At 43.0% G+C, this 21,797-nt stretch overlaps 1 protein-coding gene across 1 annotated transcript in view; it reads left to right on the top strand.

Moving 5' to 3' along the window:
* Positions 1–21,797, top strand: part of LOC129701709 (glutamate receptor ionotropic, delta-2-like) — a 448,180-nt gene that overhangs the window by 46,642 nt on the left and 379,741 nt on the right. Inside the window, exon 2 of the mRNA XM_055643077.1 lies at positions 10,305–10,460. Within this exon, the coding sequence (XP_055499052.1) occupies positions 10,305–10,460 (156 nt within the window). The remainder of the gene's footprint in view (positions 1–10,304; positions 10,461–21,797) is intronic.

Below are 21,797 nucleotides of genomic sequence, written 5' to 3'. Positions count from 1 at the left end.
CGGCCAGGCCGTTGCTCTGTGGGTATTTGGGGCTGCTGGTATAGTGAGTGAAGTTCCATTTCACAGCGAAAGCCTGGAATTCTGCACTGGTGAACTGACGGCCGTTGTCGGCCTGCAAGCGGACCGGGGACCCGAAGGTAGCAAAGTGTCTGCGCAGCTTGCTGATAACCATTTCAGAGGTGATAGCAGGGAGAAGATCCACTTCGAACCGGTTGGAGTATGAATCAACCAACACCAGGTAGTGATTGCCTCGCCATTCAAATATGTCAGCAGCCAGCGAGGTCCAGGGCATGGCAGGCGCAGGCTGCTGCAGAAGTGGCTGGCGCTGCTGATGTGGGGCAAGTGTGTTGCAATCAGGACAGGAGGCTACTCGGGCTTTATTGTATTTGGCCATGCCGGGCCAATAGTATTGTTCTTGGGCATGTGAGACGGTGGCATCGACACCGGGATGCCCCATGTGGGCAGCGTTGTAGTACAAGTCATATAGGGAGGCAGGGACGACCACCTTGTGACCCTTGATGATGATGCCGTCCCGGAGCACAAGCTCGTCGCGGACCAGAAAGAAAGGGTGGGCGCCCACAGGCAGTGAGGTGCGTCTGCTGGGTCACCCCCGCTGGATGACAGCTGCGAGCTGTTGTAGGTTGGGGTCGTTGGCGGTGTGCTCAACCAGGCACTGCAGCTGCTTGTAACAAAGTTGACATTTAGTACCTGCAGATCCTCCTGCTTGTAGGGGTGCCTGTCACCTGAGGACCGGGGGCCCTGGGACAGCGCGTCGGCCACATGCATCTCGGTGCCCCTCTTGTACATGATCAGAAATCGAACCGCTGGAGCTGTAACATCATGCGCTGGAGTCTAGCTGGAGCGATGTGGATAAGCTTATTGAGGATGGTCACCAAGGGTTGATGATCCGTCTCGACGGTGAACCTGGTACCGAAAAGTAAGTCCTTGAACATGGAGCAGGCGAATACAACCGCAAGAAGCTCCTTCTCGATTTGTGCATAGCGCTGCTCAGTGTCTGTCATGGTATGCGAGGCATAAGAAATGGGCTGCAGCGAGCCGTCATCATGGAGTTGCAGGCAGGCAGCACCGAGTCCGAAGCGGGAAGCATCACACGTAACTACAATTGGACTTTGCAGATCGAAAAACTTGAGAGTTGGTGTGCTAATCAGGTTTGTTTTGAGAAGGTTGAAAGCCTGCTGGTGTTGGGGAAACCAGGACCAGGCAATGTCTTTTTTCGTCAGTTGCCTCAGGGGTGCGCTCAACTCGCTGAGGTCGGGGATGAACTTTCCCAAATAGTTGACCATGCCCAGGAAACGCTGCAGGCTGGTCACGTCGGTCGGGGCAGGCAGCTCGGAGATAGCGTTGGTCTTCTGCGGATCAGGTTTCAGCCCGTGGGCTGTGAAGATGTGGCCAACATAGGGTACTTTATCTTTCCCATAAACCAGGATGTCATCCACGATAATGGCACATGGCAGGCCAGCAAACAGTTTCTCCATGGAGCGTTGAAACACTTCACTAGCAGAGTTGATGCCGAACAGCAACCGCAAAAATTTGAATCTTCCGAAGGGGGTGCCAAAAGTGGTTAAGTCTGAGGAGCGTTTGTCTAGAGGTATTTGCCAGAATGAGCTCCTAGCGTCAAGGACAGAGAACACCGTGGCCTGACCGACCTGGGCAGCAACATCTTCTACAGTCCTCATGGGGTAATGAGCGCGCCTTGTTGCCAGATTTAAGTCTTTGGGGTTGATGCACACCCGTATCTCGCTCTTGCCCTTCTTCATGATGGCGACCATGGTGGAGACCCAGTCGGTGGGTTCGCTAACAGCTTCAAGCACTCCCATATCAACCATGTTCTTCAGCATGGCTTCGACCTTGCCCTTCATGGCAAACGACACCCTGTGTGGAGCACGGACCACTGGTACAACCAACGGGTCAGTTGCGATCTTGTATACAAGGGGCAGCTTACCCAGAGCATCATCGAATAGGTCAGGGTACTCAGAGAGTGGATTCAGCATCACCCGCACTTCGTGGACAGTACGGTCAAAGGACACCAGCTCGAGATCCTGACACGCCTGATTGCTCAACAGAGTCACACAGTCGCAGTCAAGAATGAAAAACGACAGGTCACGCGAAGATTTCTTCAGCACACAGTGGAAGGTGGCCCTCCCCACAGGTTTTAGCTCCTCTCCCCCATAAGCATGCAATATGGGGCGATCAGCAGTTAACAGCTCATTATTTCTTATCTTCCTGAACAGGGATGTTGACATAACATTCGCCCCCTGTGTCCAGCTTAGCAGTGAAGGACTTGTTGTTGACAGTGACAAGCACAGAAGGATCGGGGAGGCGAGATTGATTATGAAGGAGATAATAAACACTGGCATCTCCCATGGAAATACTGGGCTCAGAGTCGAGGGCAGTGTCGACAGAAGACTGGGAACCGAATTCGTTATCAACTTGTTGAAGGTTGTTTAAAACTTGTCTGGGAGCTGGAGGAACGTTCCCACGGGAGCGACAGGCAGCTGAGAAATGGTTCATCTTCTTACAGAAATTACAAGTTTTCCCAAATGCTGGGCACTGCGACTGCATAGAGTGGACATAATTGCAGTTGGGGCACTTCTTGACAAGCGGGACCCGAGTGGCATAAGTCAGCCGCGGTGCAGGGCGAACGTTGTCTTGCTTGCGACGGGGCATAGCAACACCAGTCAGATTAATAGCCCGATTGTCAGATCCCCTCTGCCCATGTAGCGGGGCAACCACCTCAGCTATTCGGCATGCATGCATAGCCTCAGTCAGGGAGAGATCCGGTCTCCGCAACAGCTCTGCTCGTAGCATCTGATCTAGCATGCCGGTGACCAAAATATCTCTGGTGAGCTGATCACGCATGGTCTCGAAATGGCACCGCTGAGCAAGGTAGCGCAGGTCAGCGATAAAACATTCAACAGGTTCATCAGGCTGCTGTTTCCTTGTAAAGAATCTAGCCCGCTCCAATATACGGTCGGAGGGCAAGTCACAAATCTCCGCAAACTTGCGTAAGAGACATACCGGGTCGTTGGCAGTATCCGCCGGCTCGACGGCCTGGTTGTTGTCATCCAGGACCGCTGGATTGTAAGTGAAAGCCTGAGCACGCTTCATAGCATCAGGACCGGCAAGGTTCAGCAGGAGTGAGGCTTTGACCGCATCAGGGTCATTTTGGTGCACGATATTGATGAAATGGTTGTAGTCCATCATGAAAGTAGCCCATCGCTCCGCAATGTCAGCGTCAAAGACAAGGGGAGAGGGCTTGCGGCATGAGAATGACATGGTAAATAGGGAATTAAACACTAGTAAAACTAGGAGCAAATAAAACCCGATAAACAGGAGGCGTGCGTTTAACTTACTGACACCATGTAAAGGAGTCAACTCTGACACACTGTAACTTTACTGAGTCTTTAATAAAGGCACATGTCAAACACGTCCCAGTACTGACTGCATCTTCTCGTCTTCAGGCGTACTGGAAACAAGGGAGGAGCAAGGGGAAGATATCACAGTTATACTGAAATGACTGGGCGTGGTTAGTGCTATTGAGGTAGCTACATTATAGGTTGCATGCATAAACCATCTACAGGGACCTTCCAGTCTGAAGAAGGGTCCTGACCCGAAACATCACCCAACCTTTTTCTCCAGAGATGCTGCCTGACCCGCTGAGTTACTCCAGAACTTTGTGTGCATCTTTGGTATATGTCAGCATCTGAAATTTGTTTCTGCACATTAACATTTGCAATGTTGGTTTCTCCTCTGGGTTTTAATTAAATTCTGAAAATTAAAATAATATTTATTTGTCTCTTAGTCTGTTTTACCCTTTTATTGATTGACTGTGAATTGAGTGCAATATTCTAAATTAAATTCCTTTGTTGAATTTGAGGAGATTATATGCATGGTAACTAATTGTCTGCTAGAATGTTTGGTTAGCAACTGGATGGTGAGCCAGCATATAATCTTTTATGACATGCCATGAGGAAGACGGGTAGGGGCATTACTGAATCATCCACAGACAAGGAAATACATTTCCTTCTCTATTGTGGAGTTTGCAAAGAAAACTGAGTAAGGTTTGTACAAACGTGAGGTTCTGGTAGTCATGTATGGATCAGGATGAAGTTTGACATAAAAAGCTGGAGTAACTCAGCGGGACAGGCAGCATCTCTGGAGAAAAGGAATGGGTGAAGCTTTGGGTTAAGACCCTTCCCAACCAGCATCTGCAGTTCCTTTCTACACATTCAGGACAAATTTTCTTCAATGGGAGTGTCTGGTTGCGAATTGGATGTTTAGGATTATGGTGGAATTGTGGCAGGGGGTGAGTGTGCGAGTTGGGAGTGGTTGATAGTTGAGTTGGACTGTGTAATTGACATTTGATCTGTTGTGGTATTGATAAGGGGGATGGGACTCTATGATCCACTGAGTTACTCCAGCCCTTTTTGTCTTTTTTTCTTTTTTTTGTAAATTAGTATCTGCAGTTCTTGTTTTCTAGGCAGCATAGTAGCGCAGTGATAGGGTTGCTGCCATACAGTGCCTGAGACCTGTGTTCTATCCTGACAACGGGTGCTGTCCGTATGGAGTCTGTACATTCTCCTCGTGATCACGTGGGTTTTCTCCAGGTGCTCCGGTTTCCTCCCACATCCCAAAGACATACAGGTTTGTAGGTTAATTGGCTTTGGTAAAAATGATAAATTGTCCCTAGTGTGTGGAATAGTGCGAGTGTATGGGGGTCGCTGGTCAGCGCAATATCGGTGGGCCGAAGGGTGTGCTTCCACACGGTATCTCTAAAATGAAACAAATCTACATGGTTTTGCAATCCTATTTGCTGCTATTTATGTTAGTGTTGACTAAGTTGCAGAAGTACCATCACTACAAGAGCTAAAACCAGCCTGAAAGCCACCAAGATGTAATCTGGATGTGAATTTTTGCATTCTCATCATCGCATAAGCAAAGAATTGCTAATGAGACAAGAGACTGCCGATGGCTCTGATTATTTATTGAATTCCAGGCACTGATATTTAATTAGTGCTCCTGTTTCCATTGGTTAATTTTTGATCTCCCATTCACTTATTTATTTCCTATTCCCTTTTATTTATTGGCTCACAATATTTATTTAATTAACAGGACCCTAGGGATGTCTGATGGTTCACTTGCTTATTTTTTCAATATCATGATTTAATTACGGTTTTACCTTGCTTGACAATGAATTAAGAGATTCCTGTAACAGTAAAACTTGAGGGATCTTTTTTTCACACTTGCTCCTCCATTTAAAATTTTAGAGTGTAACATGTCTTCTGACTCCAGTATGTGCGAACCCATGGGGAAATCCACTGGTACATACATCTTTAATGGCGAACAAATCTGATCCTATTACCAGCCTCTAATGTCCGCTTCTTGCTACTTAATTTTGCTGTCTGTCATTCAGCTCTCTCTTTATCCATACTGCTATTTATTTTGTACCAACAGTTCTGAGTTACTTTTTTCAATCAATATCTGGTGTGATGCCTTAATAAATGTTCTTGGGGATCTATGGATTTCATTCACTCAGCCCATTTGTGTGTTGTGGTCAATAAAATTCTGTCCTGTCGCAGACATGGCCTCCCTATGTTTGATGATAATTCCTGGTTAGTTCATTCATTTTGCTTCAACCTGATTAATTAAGCAAATTAGAAACATTCGATAAAATCAAGGGGTTTACCATCAGTTTGGATGTGCTTTGTAGAGGGCAAAATTGAAACAAATAGACTAAAAATAACTGCCAAGAAAACAGTGTGGAAAATGTAAATGTTCTGGGGCCTCAATGGTTGTGGGAATGTTCCAGTTCAAACTGTGGAGGTAGAGTGAGTGGGTGTTGTCTGGCATAAGAATCGAGGTATCTTCCCATACATGCTGGCACACTAATCAGACTTGGGTTTAGATTTTCAAAGGGATTGGAGGCACTGTTAGTATGTAATCTTGGCATGGCTAAACACAGTGAAAGATTCAGCTTCTTTCTCCTCCCCCCCCCACTCCCGAGATCCAATTTTTTCTCAAAGTTTTCCATTTTTAAAACTGCCAATTTGGCTGTCGTACAATCTTTTAAAAAATATTATTGAGATAATGCCAGCTGATTGATAATTATTAGGTCTCTTTCCTAAAGACTTTGAACAAAGATATAATATTTGCCTTTCTCCAGTCTTCTGGCACACTGTATATTGGTTTCAAATGTTGAGGTTTTAATTTCATATCTATTTACTATCTTCTTTTGTACTTTTAAGTTTAACACTATCTGATCCTGCCCTTGGTTCAAGACTTAGATCAACTAATTATTTAAAAAAAAATCTTTCCAAGAAGTATTATTTTCTATCTCCCTTCTCTTCAACTTTTTCAGTTTGCTGTTTTATTTAAGATATTGTCCTTGTTCTCCTCATTCAAATGCAATATTTGCTGAATTCTTGCATCCACCATTCTGTTTAAATGGCTGTACTATAGTTGGCCTGACTTGCGTAGGAAGACCTGTGAATCAGACTCTTGGAACATCAAGCTCTAGTCATTTGAAAATAAATATGTGCATTTGATTCCACCCAGTTTTATTGGTGGTGTTACAGTAAATTCAAAGATATTTTTGTGGGATGTGATCATTAGCCTCTTCTTTGGCCCCATCCAAAAACTTTGTTTTTCCACTCACCTGGTAGTTTCCAATTAACCTACAACCTGCATGTCTTTACAATGTGGGATGAAACCAGAACAGCCAGAGAAAACCCATGAAGTCACATGGAGAACATACAAACTCGTTACAGACAGCACCCATAGTCAGGATAGAACCTAGGTCTCTGGCGCTGTGCGCCAGCACACTGCACCATTCTGCTACTCCTTAATGTGCCATCTCAAGCCCTGCAAGTTATGTTGAGATAAAATAAACCATTTAAAACTCCAAGCGTCAATTACCTGAAACATAAACCTGTTTCCACAGATGCTACCTGATCTGCTTAGTATTCCCAGCACTTTTTGTTGTTATTTTATATTTCTAGCATCTGCAGTAAATTATTTTGCGGATCACCAGCTCAACGTGAATGAGGCTTGGGATTGAAATTGTTTTTTTCTCTTCATTCATGGCAAATCAACCATCTTAAAGTTAAATGTATTCTTGCCTTTGAAGGAAAGTACATGGGGTGTAATACTTTGAAAGATGACATGGAGCAAAGTTTCACTTGTTGAAATTTAACCAGACTCGTATATCACTTCCCAACCCAATGCCTTGCTCTTCTCTCCAGATTTTCTTGGACATTTGGCTATTGATTAACCATTGTTCATCAAGGTGTTTTATTTACAGGGCAGCACAGTGGTGCAGCTGGTAGAGCTGCTGCCTCACTGTGCCAGAGACCTGTATCTCAGCCAACAGACAGCTGGGCAACACCCCAAAAATATAATCAGGCAGAATTTTTTTTTGTCTGAGTTGTGAAATAAAGAAAATTAAAAATGTTATTTGTAATAAGATCAAACAAACTGAAAATGGTATCTTTACGTAGTCACTCACGTGACTCCGAAGTAAAATAGTAAGATTAAATGAGAACTTACCAGTTTGAAGTTTGATCTTTATTTTATGAGGAGATACGTTGCGGGACTACGTGAAGAAGGCCTGTCCAGGCGCACGTGCGTCAATCTTCAAAGCAGCGGTGTGAAATCACAGATGATATGTACCGAAGGATAATAGTAAGCTACGTGATACAAACTTAACTTACCTTTGATCTTTATTAGGCAGGGTGCGGAGGGCACGTAGTCCCTCAACGTAACTCCTCATAAAATAAAGATTAAACTTCAAACTGGTAAGTTCTCATTTAATCTTACTATTTTACTTCGGAGTCACGTGAGTGACTACGTAAAGATTTTAAAGCTTCTGTGATTTAAGGCCATAGATTCAATTCCGGCGTATCACTGCATTTTGATTGACTCTATGAGTGAAAGACAGTCAATAACATGCAACCATAACATTTGTTTAATCCGTTAATGGTTTATTTTATGATAAACATTATGTGTCCCATTTTAATCACTGGGAACATTTAATACTGAATCCAAAACCGTACCACCAAATACACCAGGGTCTGCAATCTCATTGTGGTAATACTTGTAAAACATCCTTTCATTTGCCCATCCTGCGGCCGCAAGGATATGGTCTATTGGAACATCCAAATCCTTGGCCGACGATGTTGCCGTCACCCTGGTGGAATGAGATTTAAATTTGTCCGTATCAATTCCTGAATCCAATAGCACCTTCTTCAGCCATCTTGAAATTGTTTGTGTTGACACTTTTTTGTGTGTTTTTTTTATGGCTGATAAGTAATGCGTATTCTACACCTCTAAGGTGCTTGGTGGTCTCAATGTAGTGTTTCAAATATGTAACCACACATAGTCTTTGGTCTGTAGGATATGCTGAAAAAAGCAATTTACACCCCGAGACTCCTGGTCTGCTCTGTTTTAGCAAGTCATAGACATATAATGCAATTTCCTCTGTTGTCATTCCCATTCTGTCTACCCGTAATTTGTGTAATGTTTGTACTCTTTGGGCTGAGACTAAAGCCATTAACATGATTACTTTCATAGTGATTTTGTCTAAAGACAAATTTGAGATTGGGACTCCAATCCCTAAGTAGCGTGAGTACATCCCTCACATTCCAGATTTCCGTATATCTCAGTCTGGGAGGTTTAGCATTAAAGATGCCCTTCAGGTATTTACAAATCAAGGGGTGTGATCCTCGAACCTGTTGTTCAGATGCTCTCGATAAATATGCAGAGAGGGCACTGGCACTCCTTGCAGTGTTGATTGCACTATAACTTAAATTAGCATCAAAATGTCATGTTGACAAGAATTCTACAACATCTGAAGTGTTTGCAGTGTGGTAAGAAATGTTTTGTGTTGCACAAAACTGCTCCCATTTCTTAATGTAAGAAATGTACTGCTTCTGGGTACTATCCCTCCAGGATCCTGCAATTACATCCATAGTGCGATCTGATAGTCTTCTTCCGACATATGGCCTTTTTAGAATCTGCAAATCAACAAATCAATACGATCATGTAAAGGATGAAAATCACCAGTTACAGGGTGCATGAGTAGGTTTTCTTGTCTTGAGATATGCATTATAGGTTCTGTCATCATTTTTAACTCTAATGGATACCATGGTTGTATGGGCCAATCTGGGAACACCAACAATCTTGAAGCATTATCTTGTTTGATCTTCTGTAGAAATCTACATAAGACAAAAGGGAGGAAATGCATATAAAAACATTCCACCCCAATTTAACGAGAATGCATCTACCCATGTTGCACCTGGGTCTGGTTCCCACGAAACATATTGAGGTAACTGGTGGTTCAATCTGGATGCAAACAAGTCAATTTCTGGTTTTCCAAATTTTTGCACAATGTTATGGAAAATGTCACGATTTAACATCCATTCTGTATTGTCATTAAATTTCCGTGACCTAGTATATTTCCGTGCCTTTATAAATCATTTTACCCATGAGGAGTTCCAATTGAGAAACTCTGTCTGACATAACTTCTGGCTCAGACTCGTCCGAGTCTACTGGCCTGTTAGTTTTCTTTTTGGCCTTGCTCCCTGTGGGCGTTTCAACGGGGCTTTTTTCTTCCGTTTTAGAAGTTGCTGGTTTTTCTACCGTCGACTTTTTAGTCGGGCGGCCGCTACTCTCAGCCATTTTTGTCTTCTTGAGTGCTTACTGTGGTGCGCTTTCCCTTATTTCTCCCACCTTTCTCCATATAGTAAGACTTGCCTGTGTTCTCTGCACGCAGTCTCCACGGAGACAAGCAGCCTGAAAGTGAAAGTAAAAAGTACCGCTTGGAGGGCTTTGCACCTCCTACCGTGGTCGCAGCGCAATGCGTCTGATGATATGACGCACGTGCGCCTGGACGGGCCTTCTTCACGTAGTCACTCACGTGACTCCGAAGTAAAATCAAGGTTCAGGATTGTACTGTTTATACAAAATTGATATTAAAAGCCTGGCTGAAAAAAATTAAGATATTGTATTCAGAATTACTGTCTAGGACTAAATCAATGCATCAGTAATAGCCTAAAAGGAACATAGTCAATGTGATTCAATGTAAATAATTAATTATTATATATTGTTGCAAATCAGGCCCTATATTTGAATATATGTTGTTAATACCGTCTTTTGTTTTAATTTAATTCAGATTCTGGAACTGCTGTGAAATTCAGCAGCTTAAACTATTTACAAATGATTGCCATTCTCATTGTGTAATCAGGCACAAATAAATAAGATTATGTTAATTTGTTTTCCTTCTTCAGGTGCAATTTTTGAGGAGACTGCCAGAAAGGATGACAAAATGTTTCGATTAGCCGTGGCCGAAATGAACACGAATGAAGAAATATTACAAAATGAAAAGATAACATTCTCGGTCAGATTTATTGATTCCAACAATCCATTCCAGGCTGTTCAAGAAGGTAAGAAAACAAATTTTCAGCCATTTATTTCATTAACCTTTTCTTTTATGAAATTATTGCAGTTTTTGTCACTATTATTGTATATCCTGTAAGATTTCCTATCTTTTGAGGTGGATTTTAATTATGGATAATTTCCATCAAGAGTAAATGGAAATTTTGAACTGGAAATTAATGAATTCTTGAAATAAATTGGGTGTTACATTTTTAAAATTTTAGTCTGGGGATTTTAACATTTGGATTAAATTTAATGATTAAACTGCCAGCTCCCACTTTGTTTAATAAAATCAATGAAGTTTTGAATATATACTTCCTTCTCAATGGAATGGATGTGAACTTTTAACCTTTAAATTATCTTTCTGTAATAGCCTCCAAGTAATTGTTTAGTTTTACAGATCTTAATTAAAAGCAAGTTAGTTTTGTTTGGCTGTAAGCTGCCTACCTGTCTTTATTTGCAACTATTGTGAAGAGTAAACATTGGAACTATTTTAATAGTAAACTATGTATTTTCTTCATTTGAAATCGCTACAACTTGATCACACCATTCTTCAATTCCTCTCTACCATTGCCCAATGAGTCAGAATGCCATTACCGTTTGCCATAAACTAATCAGTCATATCAAAATAATTTCCATTGATGGCTCTTCTTTCCTCTGCAGTGTTCTCAATGAAAAATTGCAATGAGCTAAGTAAGCCAGGGGTGTTTTTACTGGAGTTGGGTTTTGACGAGCATGATGTAAAAATACTCTGAGGCACCAGACTCTGGGCTTTGCTTCTAAAGCTCTTCTGTGGATGTAATGGTTATCACCCCTTACCAAGCAGGGGTGGAAAACCTGGGGGGGGGGGGGGGCAGGGGGGGGGCAGAGGGGACAGGGCAGAGGGACACGTTTCCTCCATGTTTTGAGAGGTGGGGGACCCCCCCCCCCCCCCCAAGTTTTTGTAATCCAGGGTTTTAGAACCCGGTGAAATCTCCACTTTCCATGAGACAGTGGGGGTGGGACTGATGATCGAGGGCGCCGATTGGACGAGAGAGATGTCGGTCAGCAGGCAATGGGGGCGGGACATGCTTCAGGAGGAGTGGGGGGGGGTGGGACTGAGGATAGAGCGCGGTGATTGGAGGAGGGAGACGTAGCACAGACCTGGGTGGGGGGGGTGCCACTCGGGACAGTGCCGGAGACCCGGCCAGGATCGATCCTGCCTGCGGATGGGACGCAGGTCCAAAGATCCTGTAGGATCTTTGCGTAGGTCTGTGCTACGTCTCCCTCCTCCAATCACCATGCTCTATCCTCCGCTAAAGGATCTTTGGCCGGGAATCAGACTGGGCGCGGTGCCCCCAGGCCCACAGCCAGTGCAGAGAAACAGCGCTAAACCCAGCTCAACTCTGCCTGTCCCGCCAGGTGAGCCCACAGTCTTCCTGGACTTGCGGGAAATATGGCCAGCGCAGAGAAGCAACGCTGGTAACCCGTCAGTCCAGACAGTGCTGTAGTTAACCCGGTGAGACAGGCAGAGTTGAGCTGCATTTAGCGCTGGATTGAGCCACCAAAGCCTCGCGCACGTGTGTGAATGTGCGCATGCGCCTGTGGCCACCAAACAATTGTGTCCCCCGGTCCCCTCCATGTTTTGATAGTGAGTTCCGCTCTTGTTACCAAGGCAATACACTGCTGTGATTCCATGCGTAACATGGATACCTTTGGTTTGACCTCTGGCAGAACTGAGGTTTGCGGTGTGGGCTGAAATTTGACACCTGAATGATGTTTGTGTGGCGCCTTTGAGGCCACTAAAAATTCAAGGTAGAAATGTGTATGATGTTGTTGGATTTGAGTAAATGCGTGTAGTGACTTTGTAGGAATGGGAAATTTTACATTACGGTTATAGTCATAGACTGCCAGAACAAGCAGAACCACTGTCATAGTAATAACATAGCCTTCCGGAGGTGCAGCTGAGAAGCCGAGGTCGGAGTCTCGCGAGTCGGAGGTGGAGCATCGATGGTCGGACCCTGGACCTCGCGGGTCAGAGATGGAGCTTCGCGGGTCAACGAAGCCTGCGGCCACCAACCTCTCGGTTGGTAGAGACCACGGCTGGGGCCTGAGTCAGAGCCATGGAGGCATTCGGAGAGGAGCCGGCAGCATTAGTGGATGGGTCGATGCAGCCATCGATGATGGTGCCAAACGACGAATGGGGACGGACACGCGAAAGTGAGGACGCCGCTGCTGAGGGAAGGAACAACGGAGGACCTGGCGTGGTGGGACCGCCATAAGGGAAGGGGAAAACCAATGGACAGTGGAGGACCTTGCGTGGGGGGACCACTATGAGGGAGGGGGAGGAAGAACAAAGGCGGGGGGGGGATTTGTAACTTTGCAAGTGACCTTTTTGGGTGACTATTTGCATACTTTGGATATGCAAGCAAAGAATTTCACTGTGACTCGTCACATGTGACAAAATATTTAATTCCATTCAATTCAATTGCATGTGCAATTATCTCATCCTTGCATTCTCCCCATTGATCTCAGTTTAGACACCTATTTCCCAACAGCATGTTGCTCCTTGCAAACAGTTCAACTCCATTTGCAAAGTGATGACGATCAGCTCTGCTTCACCAGCATCTCTCCTGTGTTTTATGTTTTCAGGCTGATTGTCCAGCATCTAATCATTCTTGTGCCTCAATTCCCTCATTTTGAAGATTGAAAGTATGTTTGGTTCCTGCCTCCAATTTGGTTTCCACTTCCCTGGTGGACTAATTGCAATGTTGGAATCCTGTTTGATTCCAGTTGATTTTCTGACCTTATCACATAGATCTGTTGTTCATCTCAACCATTGCCTCATTCCTGAAACCCTCATCTATCTTTCTGCTATCTGGAATGCTTTCTTGCTGCCTGCAATCCACCACTCTCCAGTAACTTCAAATGATAAAGCATCCTCCTACACTTGTTCTAACAGCAAAGTATCAATCTCAAATCTTTCCCGATCAACTGACTTACATTAACTTGTACACTAAAATGTTATTAATTTGTATCCCTGCATTATTTTAATCCCTCCTTGGTCCTGTGACCTCCCCAGCTCTCTAAGATACTCCAGTCCTACATCCACCTAAAACTTTGTTTTTTTTTATCCTCTATTTCATTCGCATTCTGGGATCTCAAGATGTGAAATCTTCACCTTAAACCTCTACCTTTGCACACTAGCTACGTTTTATAAGAACCTTAAAACCTGCCTCTTTTATTCAAGGATTTAGAAACTAATCTTGTTATCTCCCTCCTTGGCTTAATTGTTATATTGCTGTAACCTAACCGTATATTAATAAAAACCTTTGCATTCCTAAATTACAGGAGGGGAGAAATATAAATTCTTCTCTCTGCTCATCATTGTTTTGCTACAGATTCCTTATGCTACACACCACACAAAATCACTTCTTCCCCTTGGCATTTTTAATTATTGATATTATATGTACAGAGGAAGAGAGACGGGTAATTTTATTCAGTAACTGCACTCGGCTTAATTTCTCTTATCTTTGGAACTGGAAGCAATGGAAGTAAATTGAAGTGACACTTACTACTTATAATGTCTCATGCTTTTAGACATTTGAGTTCTCTCTCCTCCACTTGAATTTTCTGCCATTGGTCATGTATTCCCAGACTGTGTTCTGTCAGTGTATCATTAATACTGACTTAGCCGCTGACCAGAGGATTATAATTGAAACTAGGTAAAGACATGTTATCCAGCTCTCTCTCCTCATAAAAATGTTAACTTAATTTCATATACTGGAGGATTCCTTCAGGAATTAAGAGTGGATGGGGTGTTGAGTGTTTGGCACCTGTAAAGCCAGGTAATAAAATGCTTGTTTAAACTTGCAACAGGAAGGCACTGAATGTCGATTGTTGTGCGTGCAGGGCCTCAACAAATTCAGCTATTGAGTATCTCAGTAGCGTCAATGAGAAGTTGTTATAAGCTAAATAAGTCTGGGGTGTTTTTTACTGGAATAGAGCTTTGTGAAGCACCTCCAAGCTGATCAAAAAGGCACAGCAGCGCCTTTACTTCCTTAGGAGGCTCAAGAAAGCCCACCTGTCCCCCCAGATCCTGACCAACTTTTACCGCTGTACCATAGAGAGTATCCTGACCACCTGCTTCACGGTATGGTACAGCAGCTGCACTGCTGCGGACAGGAAAGCACTACAACGGGTGGTGAAAACCGCGCAGCACATCATCGGTGCCCCGCTCCCTGCCATGGATGCCCTCCACCGAAAACGGTGTCTGAGACGGGCTGGGAAGATCATCAAAGACCCCTCACACCCCAACCATGGACTGTTTGCCCTCCTCCCATCAGGGAGGCGGTACAGGAGCCTCAGGTCACGTACCAGCAGGATGAGGAAAAGCTTCTATAACAACACAATCACACTGCTGAACTCGGAGTCCCGACGATAGATTTCTCTGGTTCCTCCGTCCCCCTTTGTTTAATCATTCTGTATTTCCTGATTATTCTGTATCTTCTCTCTTTCTATTTTTTTCTTGTTTTTTTTCTCTTTATGTACAACTACTACGGACTGACGCAAAACTGCATTTCGTTGTACTGATACTTGTATTTGTGCGATGACATTAAAGTTGAATTGAATTGAATTGAAGTGAAGACACTCTGAGGCAACACACCCTGAGCTTTGCTTCTAAAGCACTCCTGTGGATGGAATGGTTGAATTGGACTCCTTACGAAGACAATACCCTGCCGTGTGCCTTTGCGTAATATGGATCCCTTTAGTTTGGCCTCCGGTGGAACTGAAGTTTGCACTGTGGGCTGAAATCTGAAACCACATTGATTTTTCATTTTTGGGGCACTGGAAATACAAGATAGATGTGTGTGTGATGTCGTAGGATTTGAATAAATGCATGTAGTGGTTTTGTAGATATGGGAAATTTTACATTGCAGTTATGGTCTTGAGAATTGTACACTGCCAGAACAAGTAATACCACTTTCGGCTGTCAGAACAAGTCCCTCTGTATTGAAGGCAATGTCATAATAATTACATTGCATGTGCCATAGTCTCACCCTATTACAATTTTGTGCAATTTGTTTAAAAATTTCCGCACAAATGTACCATACTACCATTCCTCTTTGTTGGGGGGGGGGGGGGGGGGGGAGAGGAGTTTGACCATCACAATGGTCTCTCAGTCTCTGATTTTGTGTCATGACTTGAGAAATGCATGAAATCAAGTTTCAGCGCACTGTTGACCTGAATCAACTTCAGTGGTTGCTTCCATATCGACTTGTAGAACGTGTTTGGCATCACATTTCTCTAATGGGTTTTGATTGCATATCTCTCTGCAATGATCTTGTCATTGTGGAGGCTTCTGTCCTTACCTCCACCATGCAAAATGTATGGATCAGTGCAATAGATTGGTACAGTTCACCAATATGCAACTTTGGCATGTTCTACTTGTTCAGTAGTGTTAATACTCTCACTTACTCATGTTACTTGAATACTTTTCCATTGTTCAGGTGTGAATCAGGATTTTACTTTTGATTTAATTGCTGACTGTTTCTCCTCCAGTTTGGGCTGTAGGAAAATTAAGTATGTTCAGAATCTGTGATGCGTTAACAACTCTGCTGAGGTGAATCTTGTGAAGAAATATAGAGTTGCATCATAACTGTATGGATAATGAACTAAACAAAAGCAGTTAGACTCACAATCATTGGAAAACATTTATTGGAAAGGAAGTGTTAGGAATACTTTCATTCCTTTTAGGTGTATCGTTGATGGTAAAATGGGATTAATGTGCGATTGATAGTCTCTGGTAACTTTTGTTCTCCGAGTGTTCAGGGGTTGTGATCTGAATTGAACTTCATTATCTACTGTCAGTTGAGAAAATTGATCTTGGTTCCTGAATTGTACATTCTGCCATCTGTCAAGAGTGTGTAACTGTAAGGACCAGAGTGTTCACAGAAATGATTGGGTTATGATGAGCGTTTGATGGCACTGGGCCTGCACCCACTGGAATTTAGAAGGATGAGTAGAGACCTCATTGAAACTTACCGTATAGTGAAAGGCCTGGATAGAGTGGATGTAGAGAGGATGTTTCCACTAGTGGGGAAGTCTAGGACCTGAGGCTATAGCCTCAGAATAAAAGGATGTACCTTTAGGAAGGAGATAAGGGAGAATGTATTTAGTTCAGAGGGTGGTGAATCTGTGGAATTTATTGCCACAGAGGTCTGTGGAGGCCAAGTTGATGGATATATTTTTAAGCAGAGATTGATAGATTTTTTTTATTAGTTCGTGTTCAGGGGTTATGAGGAGAAAGCAGGATAATGGGGTTGAGAGCGAAAGGTGAATCAGCCATGATTGAATGGCGGAAGAGATTTGATGGGCCGAATGGCATAATTCTGCTCTTATCACCTATGAGCTTATGAAAATTATCATTGTAACTTTTTAATAAAAGTTAATTGGCTGGAATGATCGAATCGGCTATCTCCATGACTGAAAAGGGGGCATTTGGTTATGGTGTTTTACTCTCTAGAGAAACCTTTCATATTTACTATGCTAGTACATTATAATCAATTGGTTCTTTCATGCAGAAATAAGAACAGTACATGCTGGAAATACTCAAAAGATCAGCCAGAATTTGTAGACGGAGAAGGAATGTTAATATTTTTGATTGATAACCTTTGATTTGTTTTTATTGATGACCTTTCATCTGAACTGTAAAAATGAGGAATTAAGCATTCTAGGGGAATAAGGGGAATGTCTGTGATAGCACTTATGTTTTCTCTCATCTAAACTCGCTCAGCTTCAACCTTCCACAGATACATCTGCTGAATCCGAGACTTAACCACCCTCCCTTGAATGCCACCATTGGCGTTTGTTTAATCTAAATTATTTTTGACTTGACTCTTTCATATATATTTATTTTTGCTCTCTCCCCTTTTTTGAAAATATTAATTCTGATTCTATCTCTACAGATGCAACCTGATCAGCTAAGTTTCTGGTTTTCACCGGAATTTTCTGGTTTTCGCCAGATTTCCTCCACCTGCATTATTTGCTTTTGGGTTCCATTTCTCTGGTCATGAATTTGACCATTTCATGTCCCCACGCCAATCATCCTTGATTAATAGTTGATGGATATCTTCTGTTGCAGAATTGTTGCAAATCATGTTCAGACCTTAATGTAATCAGTGTAATCTCTTAGAATTTGCTCATAGGCTTGTTTAAGTTGACTTGATGCTTCCTGACCCACTGATTCCTCCTCGCAGATAGTCTTTTTTTTGCTCCATACTCTAGCATCTGCAGTCTCTCGTGTCTCTTGTAACTGTTGTTGTTTCTGTGATTTCTGCAACTGCGATTGTAAATAGCAGCCTTGATAAAACATGTATTTGATCAGTAAAAGCATCTGCCCAATTGATCTTTCCTCCTTTGTAGGTCTTTGCCTCGTGTCATGCAGTCAGCCACAACTGATTAGCAATTTGAACTCTTCATCTTGATAGCATGCCATGCATTGTATTTGAATTTCCTCATTTAAATCCAACACAAATGTATCCCTTATGATTCACAGACTCGCAATGCCCTTCACAGATCATTCAATATAATAATATAATTTCCAGATTTTTTTCTCATTTTGACCTAAATCTTCACAATTTCAAAAGGCTGTGCTTGAAATAATCTTTCAATGTTAGTACAATAAATACCTCCAGTGCACATGTAAGTCTTGCTGCTTACCGTAAGGGCAGAATCTTCTGCTGGTGCATTTTCAATATGAGCTTCAACTTGCAGGCTTTTATTTGCAAAGAAAAAAAAACTCCTCCCATTTGCACAATGAAAGATGAATACTCTTAAACAATATATGCACCCTGATTTACAATTTTTGACGTGTCCTGCTTTGTCAGTGTCACTCCGCACATAGTCTTCTCTGCCCTATGTTCAAGTCTCCTGCTTTTAATTCTCGTCTCACAATGCCACTGATTGCTGATGCCTTGATAAATGTCACAATCTGAGTAGTTGATATCAGGTTGCTGTCTCCCTGCAAGGTCCTGGGAGATCTGAAAATGACACCTTTTTATTCTTTTATCTTCGTCACTGGCTGTGGTCCATTGAGAGATGGTGTCCTGCACTGAAGTTGGTGGTGAATATCATCAGTTTTCATTCCTTTAGCGAGATGGGTTTTGAGGCATGAGAAGTGGTCCACGTTTCCCAGGGAGAGTCTTGATGTGAAAACTTTTTTATTTGTTGGAGTACAGTGTGTTACAGAAGGTAGAGGTCATTATTCTTTCAGATGTTGAACTAAAGAACCATAGAAAATGGTTGAAGTGTGGCCACTGAATGTGCTTCAGTGCAAAATCATTCTCTGCACACTACAGCATGACTACTAAGATATCGATAGCCCTGGATAACCTGAACAATGTCCCAATATTTTTTTTAAATTACCACCACTCCTGCAGGAATTCCTTTGGACATGAGCTGCAACATTATGGTAAGAAAGATGTAGGACAATGATGAGCTCTTCATGGTGAATGGATCTGTTATACACTCATTGCTTAACGTTATGATTTGCACGCGGAGCAAGCAGAGAATAGAGACGGATTTCTGTTAGTAGCCAAACCTGAGGAGGATATTCACCTGTCAAATGTGTAGGAAGGAAATGCAGAGGCTGCTTTACACCGAAGATAGACACAAAATGCTTGAGTAACTTAGCGGGACAAGCAGCATCTCTGGAGAGAAGGAATGGGTTCAGTATGAAGAAGGATCTCGACCTGAAACGTCACCCATTCCTTCTATCCAGAGATGCTGCCTGTCCCGCTGAGTTACACCAGCATTTTGTTTATCTTCACCTGTGAATTGATTGGTGATGTTGAAGAAGGCCAGATACAGCTTTTCTGTGTAGCTTTTTTTTTAAATGTTGGAATTATCACACAGTGATGATTATGTAGTGCTGAACAGTTCCACACTGTGATTCAGCCAAATGGAAGGAGAAGTTGTGGAGAATCCCCACAAAGGTTTGTGTGCCAGATGGCAGGGAGATCTCTTGTAACCAATGCAGTCAGAAGGAAATGGTATTTGAAGATCATAACATTTTTGATCTGAGACAAAAGTTGTGGCTGCATTGATCCCTGTCTTTCTTTAATCCTTCTGAGATCTATCTTGCCTTCTGCAACCATCTAAAGGTACTGGATAAAGATTATTAATGCTGTCTTCACAAAATCTTCCAAATTTATTGGAAGGATAAGCAAATCAACATCAATCCCCTTTTAATCGTCAGCACTCCAAGTTAACATGTCTGACACTAGACTTTTTTTGAAATGGACATTCTATTTGAAGCTCGGCCATGGGAAGATATAACCAGTTGGACAAGGGAAAAACAAAATCAAGGATTTGTTCAAAGCCTCCTTTAAGAAATGCAACATCCTGATTGAATCCTTGGGAATTTCTGAGCCATGACTGCTGAAAATGGGAAGGGAGCATCCAGTATAAAGGCTCTGCATTGGAAACAGTGATATTGTGTGGATTTTGAGAGGAGTGGTCCACTTTATAAACTACCTATTAGCTTCTTCTGTCATATGTATTTTAGACCTGCAGCTCCGTTGAGGTGAGCCAGGCCAAAGTGTCACCGTCCAGGTCAATCAGATCTCGTTAACCATTCGGTGGCCGGTGTTTGGGACAACTGGTGATAATGTGCTCCACTGCCTGTGTTTGGTCCCTACACTCGCAGGAGGCGCTGTCCATGAGGCCCCACCTCTTCATCGCTGCGCCATAGCATCCGACGCATATCCTCAAGCGGTTGAGAGTTGTCCACTGCTTTCGGGGCAGGTCCTGGCCAGGGACTTCCATGGGGTCATCAATGTAATGGTGTAGCCTAGATGGTTCCGCTGGCTTCCACTGGTCTCTCCATCTCGTCTTGACCCAGGCGGCCTTGGAAGCATCAGCCGGTGTTGTGCAGAGCCACCTAATAGCCACTGCCTGTTTCATTTGCGGGAGAGGCTGAGGTGCACAGTGGTCTCATCAACTTCCTTGCATGCTTTCCCAGCGGGAATGTTAATAGTCCTCAAGCCCAAGGGAATACTAAAGAAACCGAAGATACATTATTCAAGAGAGGATAAGCATTAAGAGAGAGCAAGAGCTTTAGAACATCTTCTACCAGCTTTATTAATGATTCATTGCATCACCACTTATGAATATGTCTTACATGTGATGATGTTCCATTTACATGTTCACGTGACTGATTTAGCTTTATACAACAGAGCTGCAACTGGGCTTCTTTCTAGAAATCTACTCCAAAAAGTAAAGGTCAGTTAAAGTTCCAGATGAAGAGAGAAAATGGAAGAAGGCATGTTTGAAAATTTTATTATACTTCTCAAAGCATTTTCATGTCCAGAGCTGAAGTGAGAAATGGTGCATGAATGGCTTTGCTTCTCTGGAGAGCCTATAACATGGTTGTTGAGCAGAATTACCAAACAATTGGTTGCTCGACCTTCAATTTCCTCACAGCGGTGAATGCATCTCCATCTCACAAAATTCACCAAGTGTATAAGTAATTTTGAATGCTTTGCTTTCATGCTTTCATTCAACCTGTGAGTATGTGGGCTTGTTGTGGGTGACGTATTCATCACTTTTTCCCCACAAATAACTTGTAAGAAAACATTTAGGGTTGTGGGATATACAATGATTACAATCCTCATCCATGTAATAGAGGCTATTGATTGCATCTCAGCACTTTGCAGGATCCTTCCACACATTGCAGCTGGCTTCATAAATCACAACTTTCGGCTCTCTTAATATACAAATGTGTAATAATGGTCAATATCCTGTATTCGGATGTAATTTTAAGTTGCTTCATATATCTATTAAACCTTTCTGCTCAGTGATTTTTCTTATTGGAGGGACAGTTGAAGCCTTGTTTTTTGGGGATTGGGGCAGACTTCGGCGGCACGGTAGCACAGCAATAGAGTTGCTGCCTTACGGCGCCAGAGAACCAAGTTTGATCCTGACTACGGGTGCTGTCTGTACGGAGTGTGTACGTTCTCCCCGTGACCTGCGTGGGTTTTCTCTTGGATCTCCGGTTTCCTCCCACACTGCAAAGACGTTTTGGTTTGTCGGTTAATTGGTTTATTGTAAATTTTCGCTAAATTGTTTGTGGGATAGTGTTGGTGTATGGGGATTGCTGATCGGCATGGACTCGGTGTTTCCGCGCTGTATCTCTAAAACTAAAATAACACCTGCTTTATACCTTGGCTTGGGAACTCGCAATCTGCATCCTTTCTATTGTGGATGTTCCAGAACAGCTCCAAGAGTTGAATCAATAAGTTTCTAATCCTTACCAGAGGTTCTGATGCAAACAGCTTCCATGTCTCCATGGGGTTGCTTCCCCA

The sequence above is a fragment of the Leucoraja erinacea genome, chromosome 11 (assembly GCF_028641065.1).
Source record: "Leucoraja erinacea ecotype New England chromosome 11, Leri_hhj_1, whole genome shotgun sequence".
Lineage (NCBI taxonomy): Eukaryota > Metazoa > Chordata > Chondrichthyes > Rajiformes > Rajidae > Leucoraja > Leucoraja erinaceus.
The sequence above is the reverse complement of the archived record's forward strand: the minus strand, read 5'-3'. Positions and strand labels throughout refer to the sequence as shown.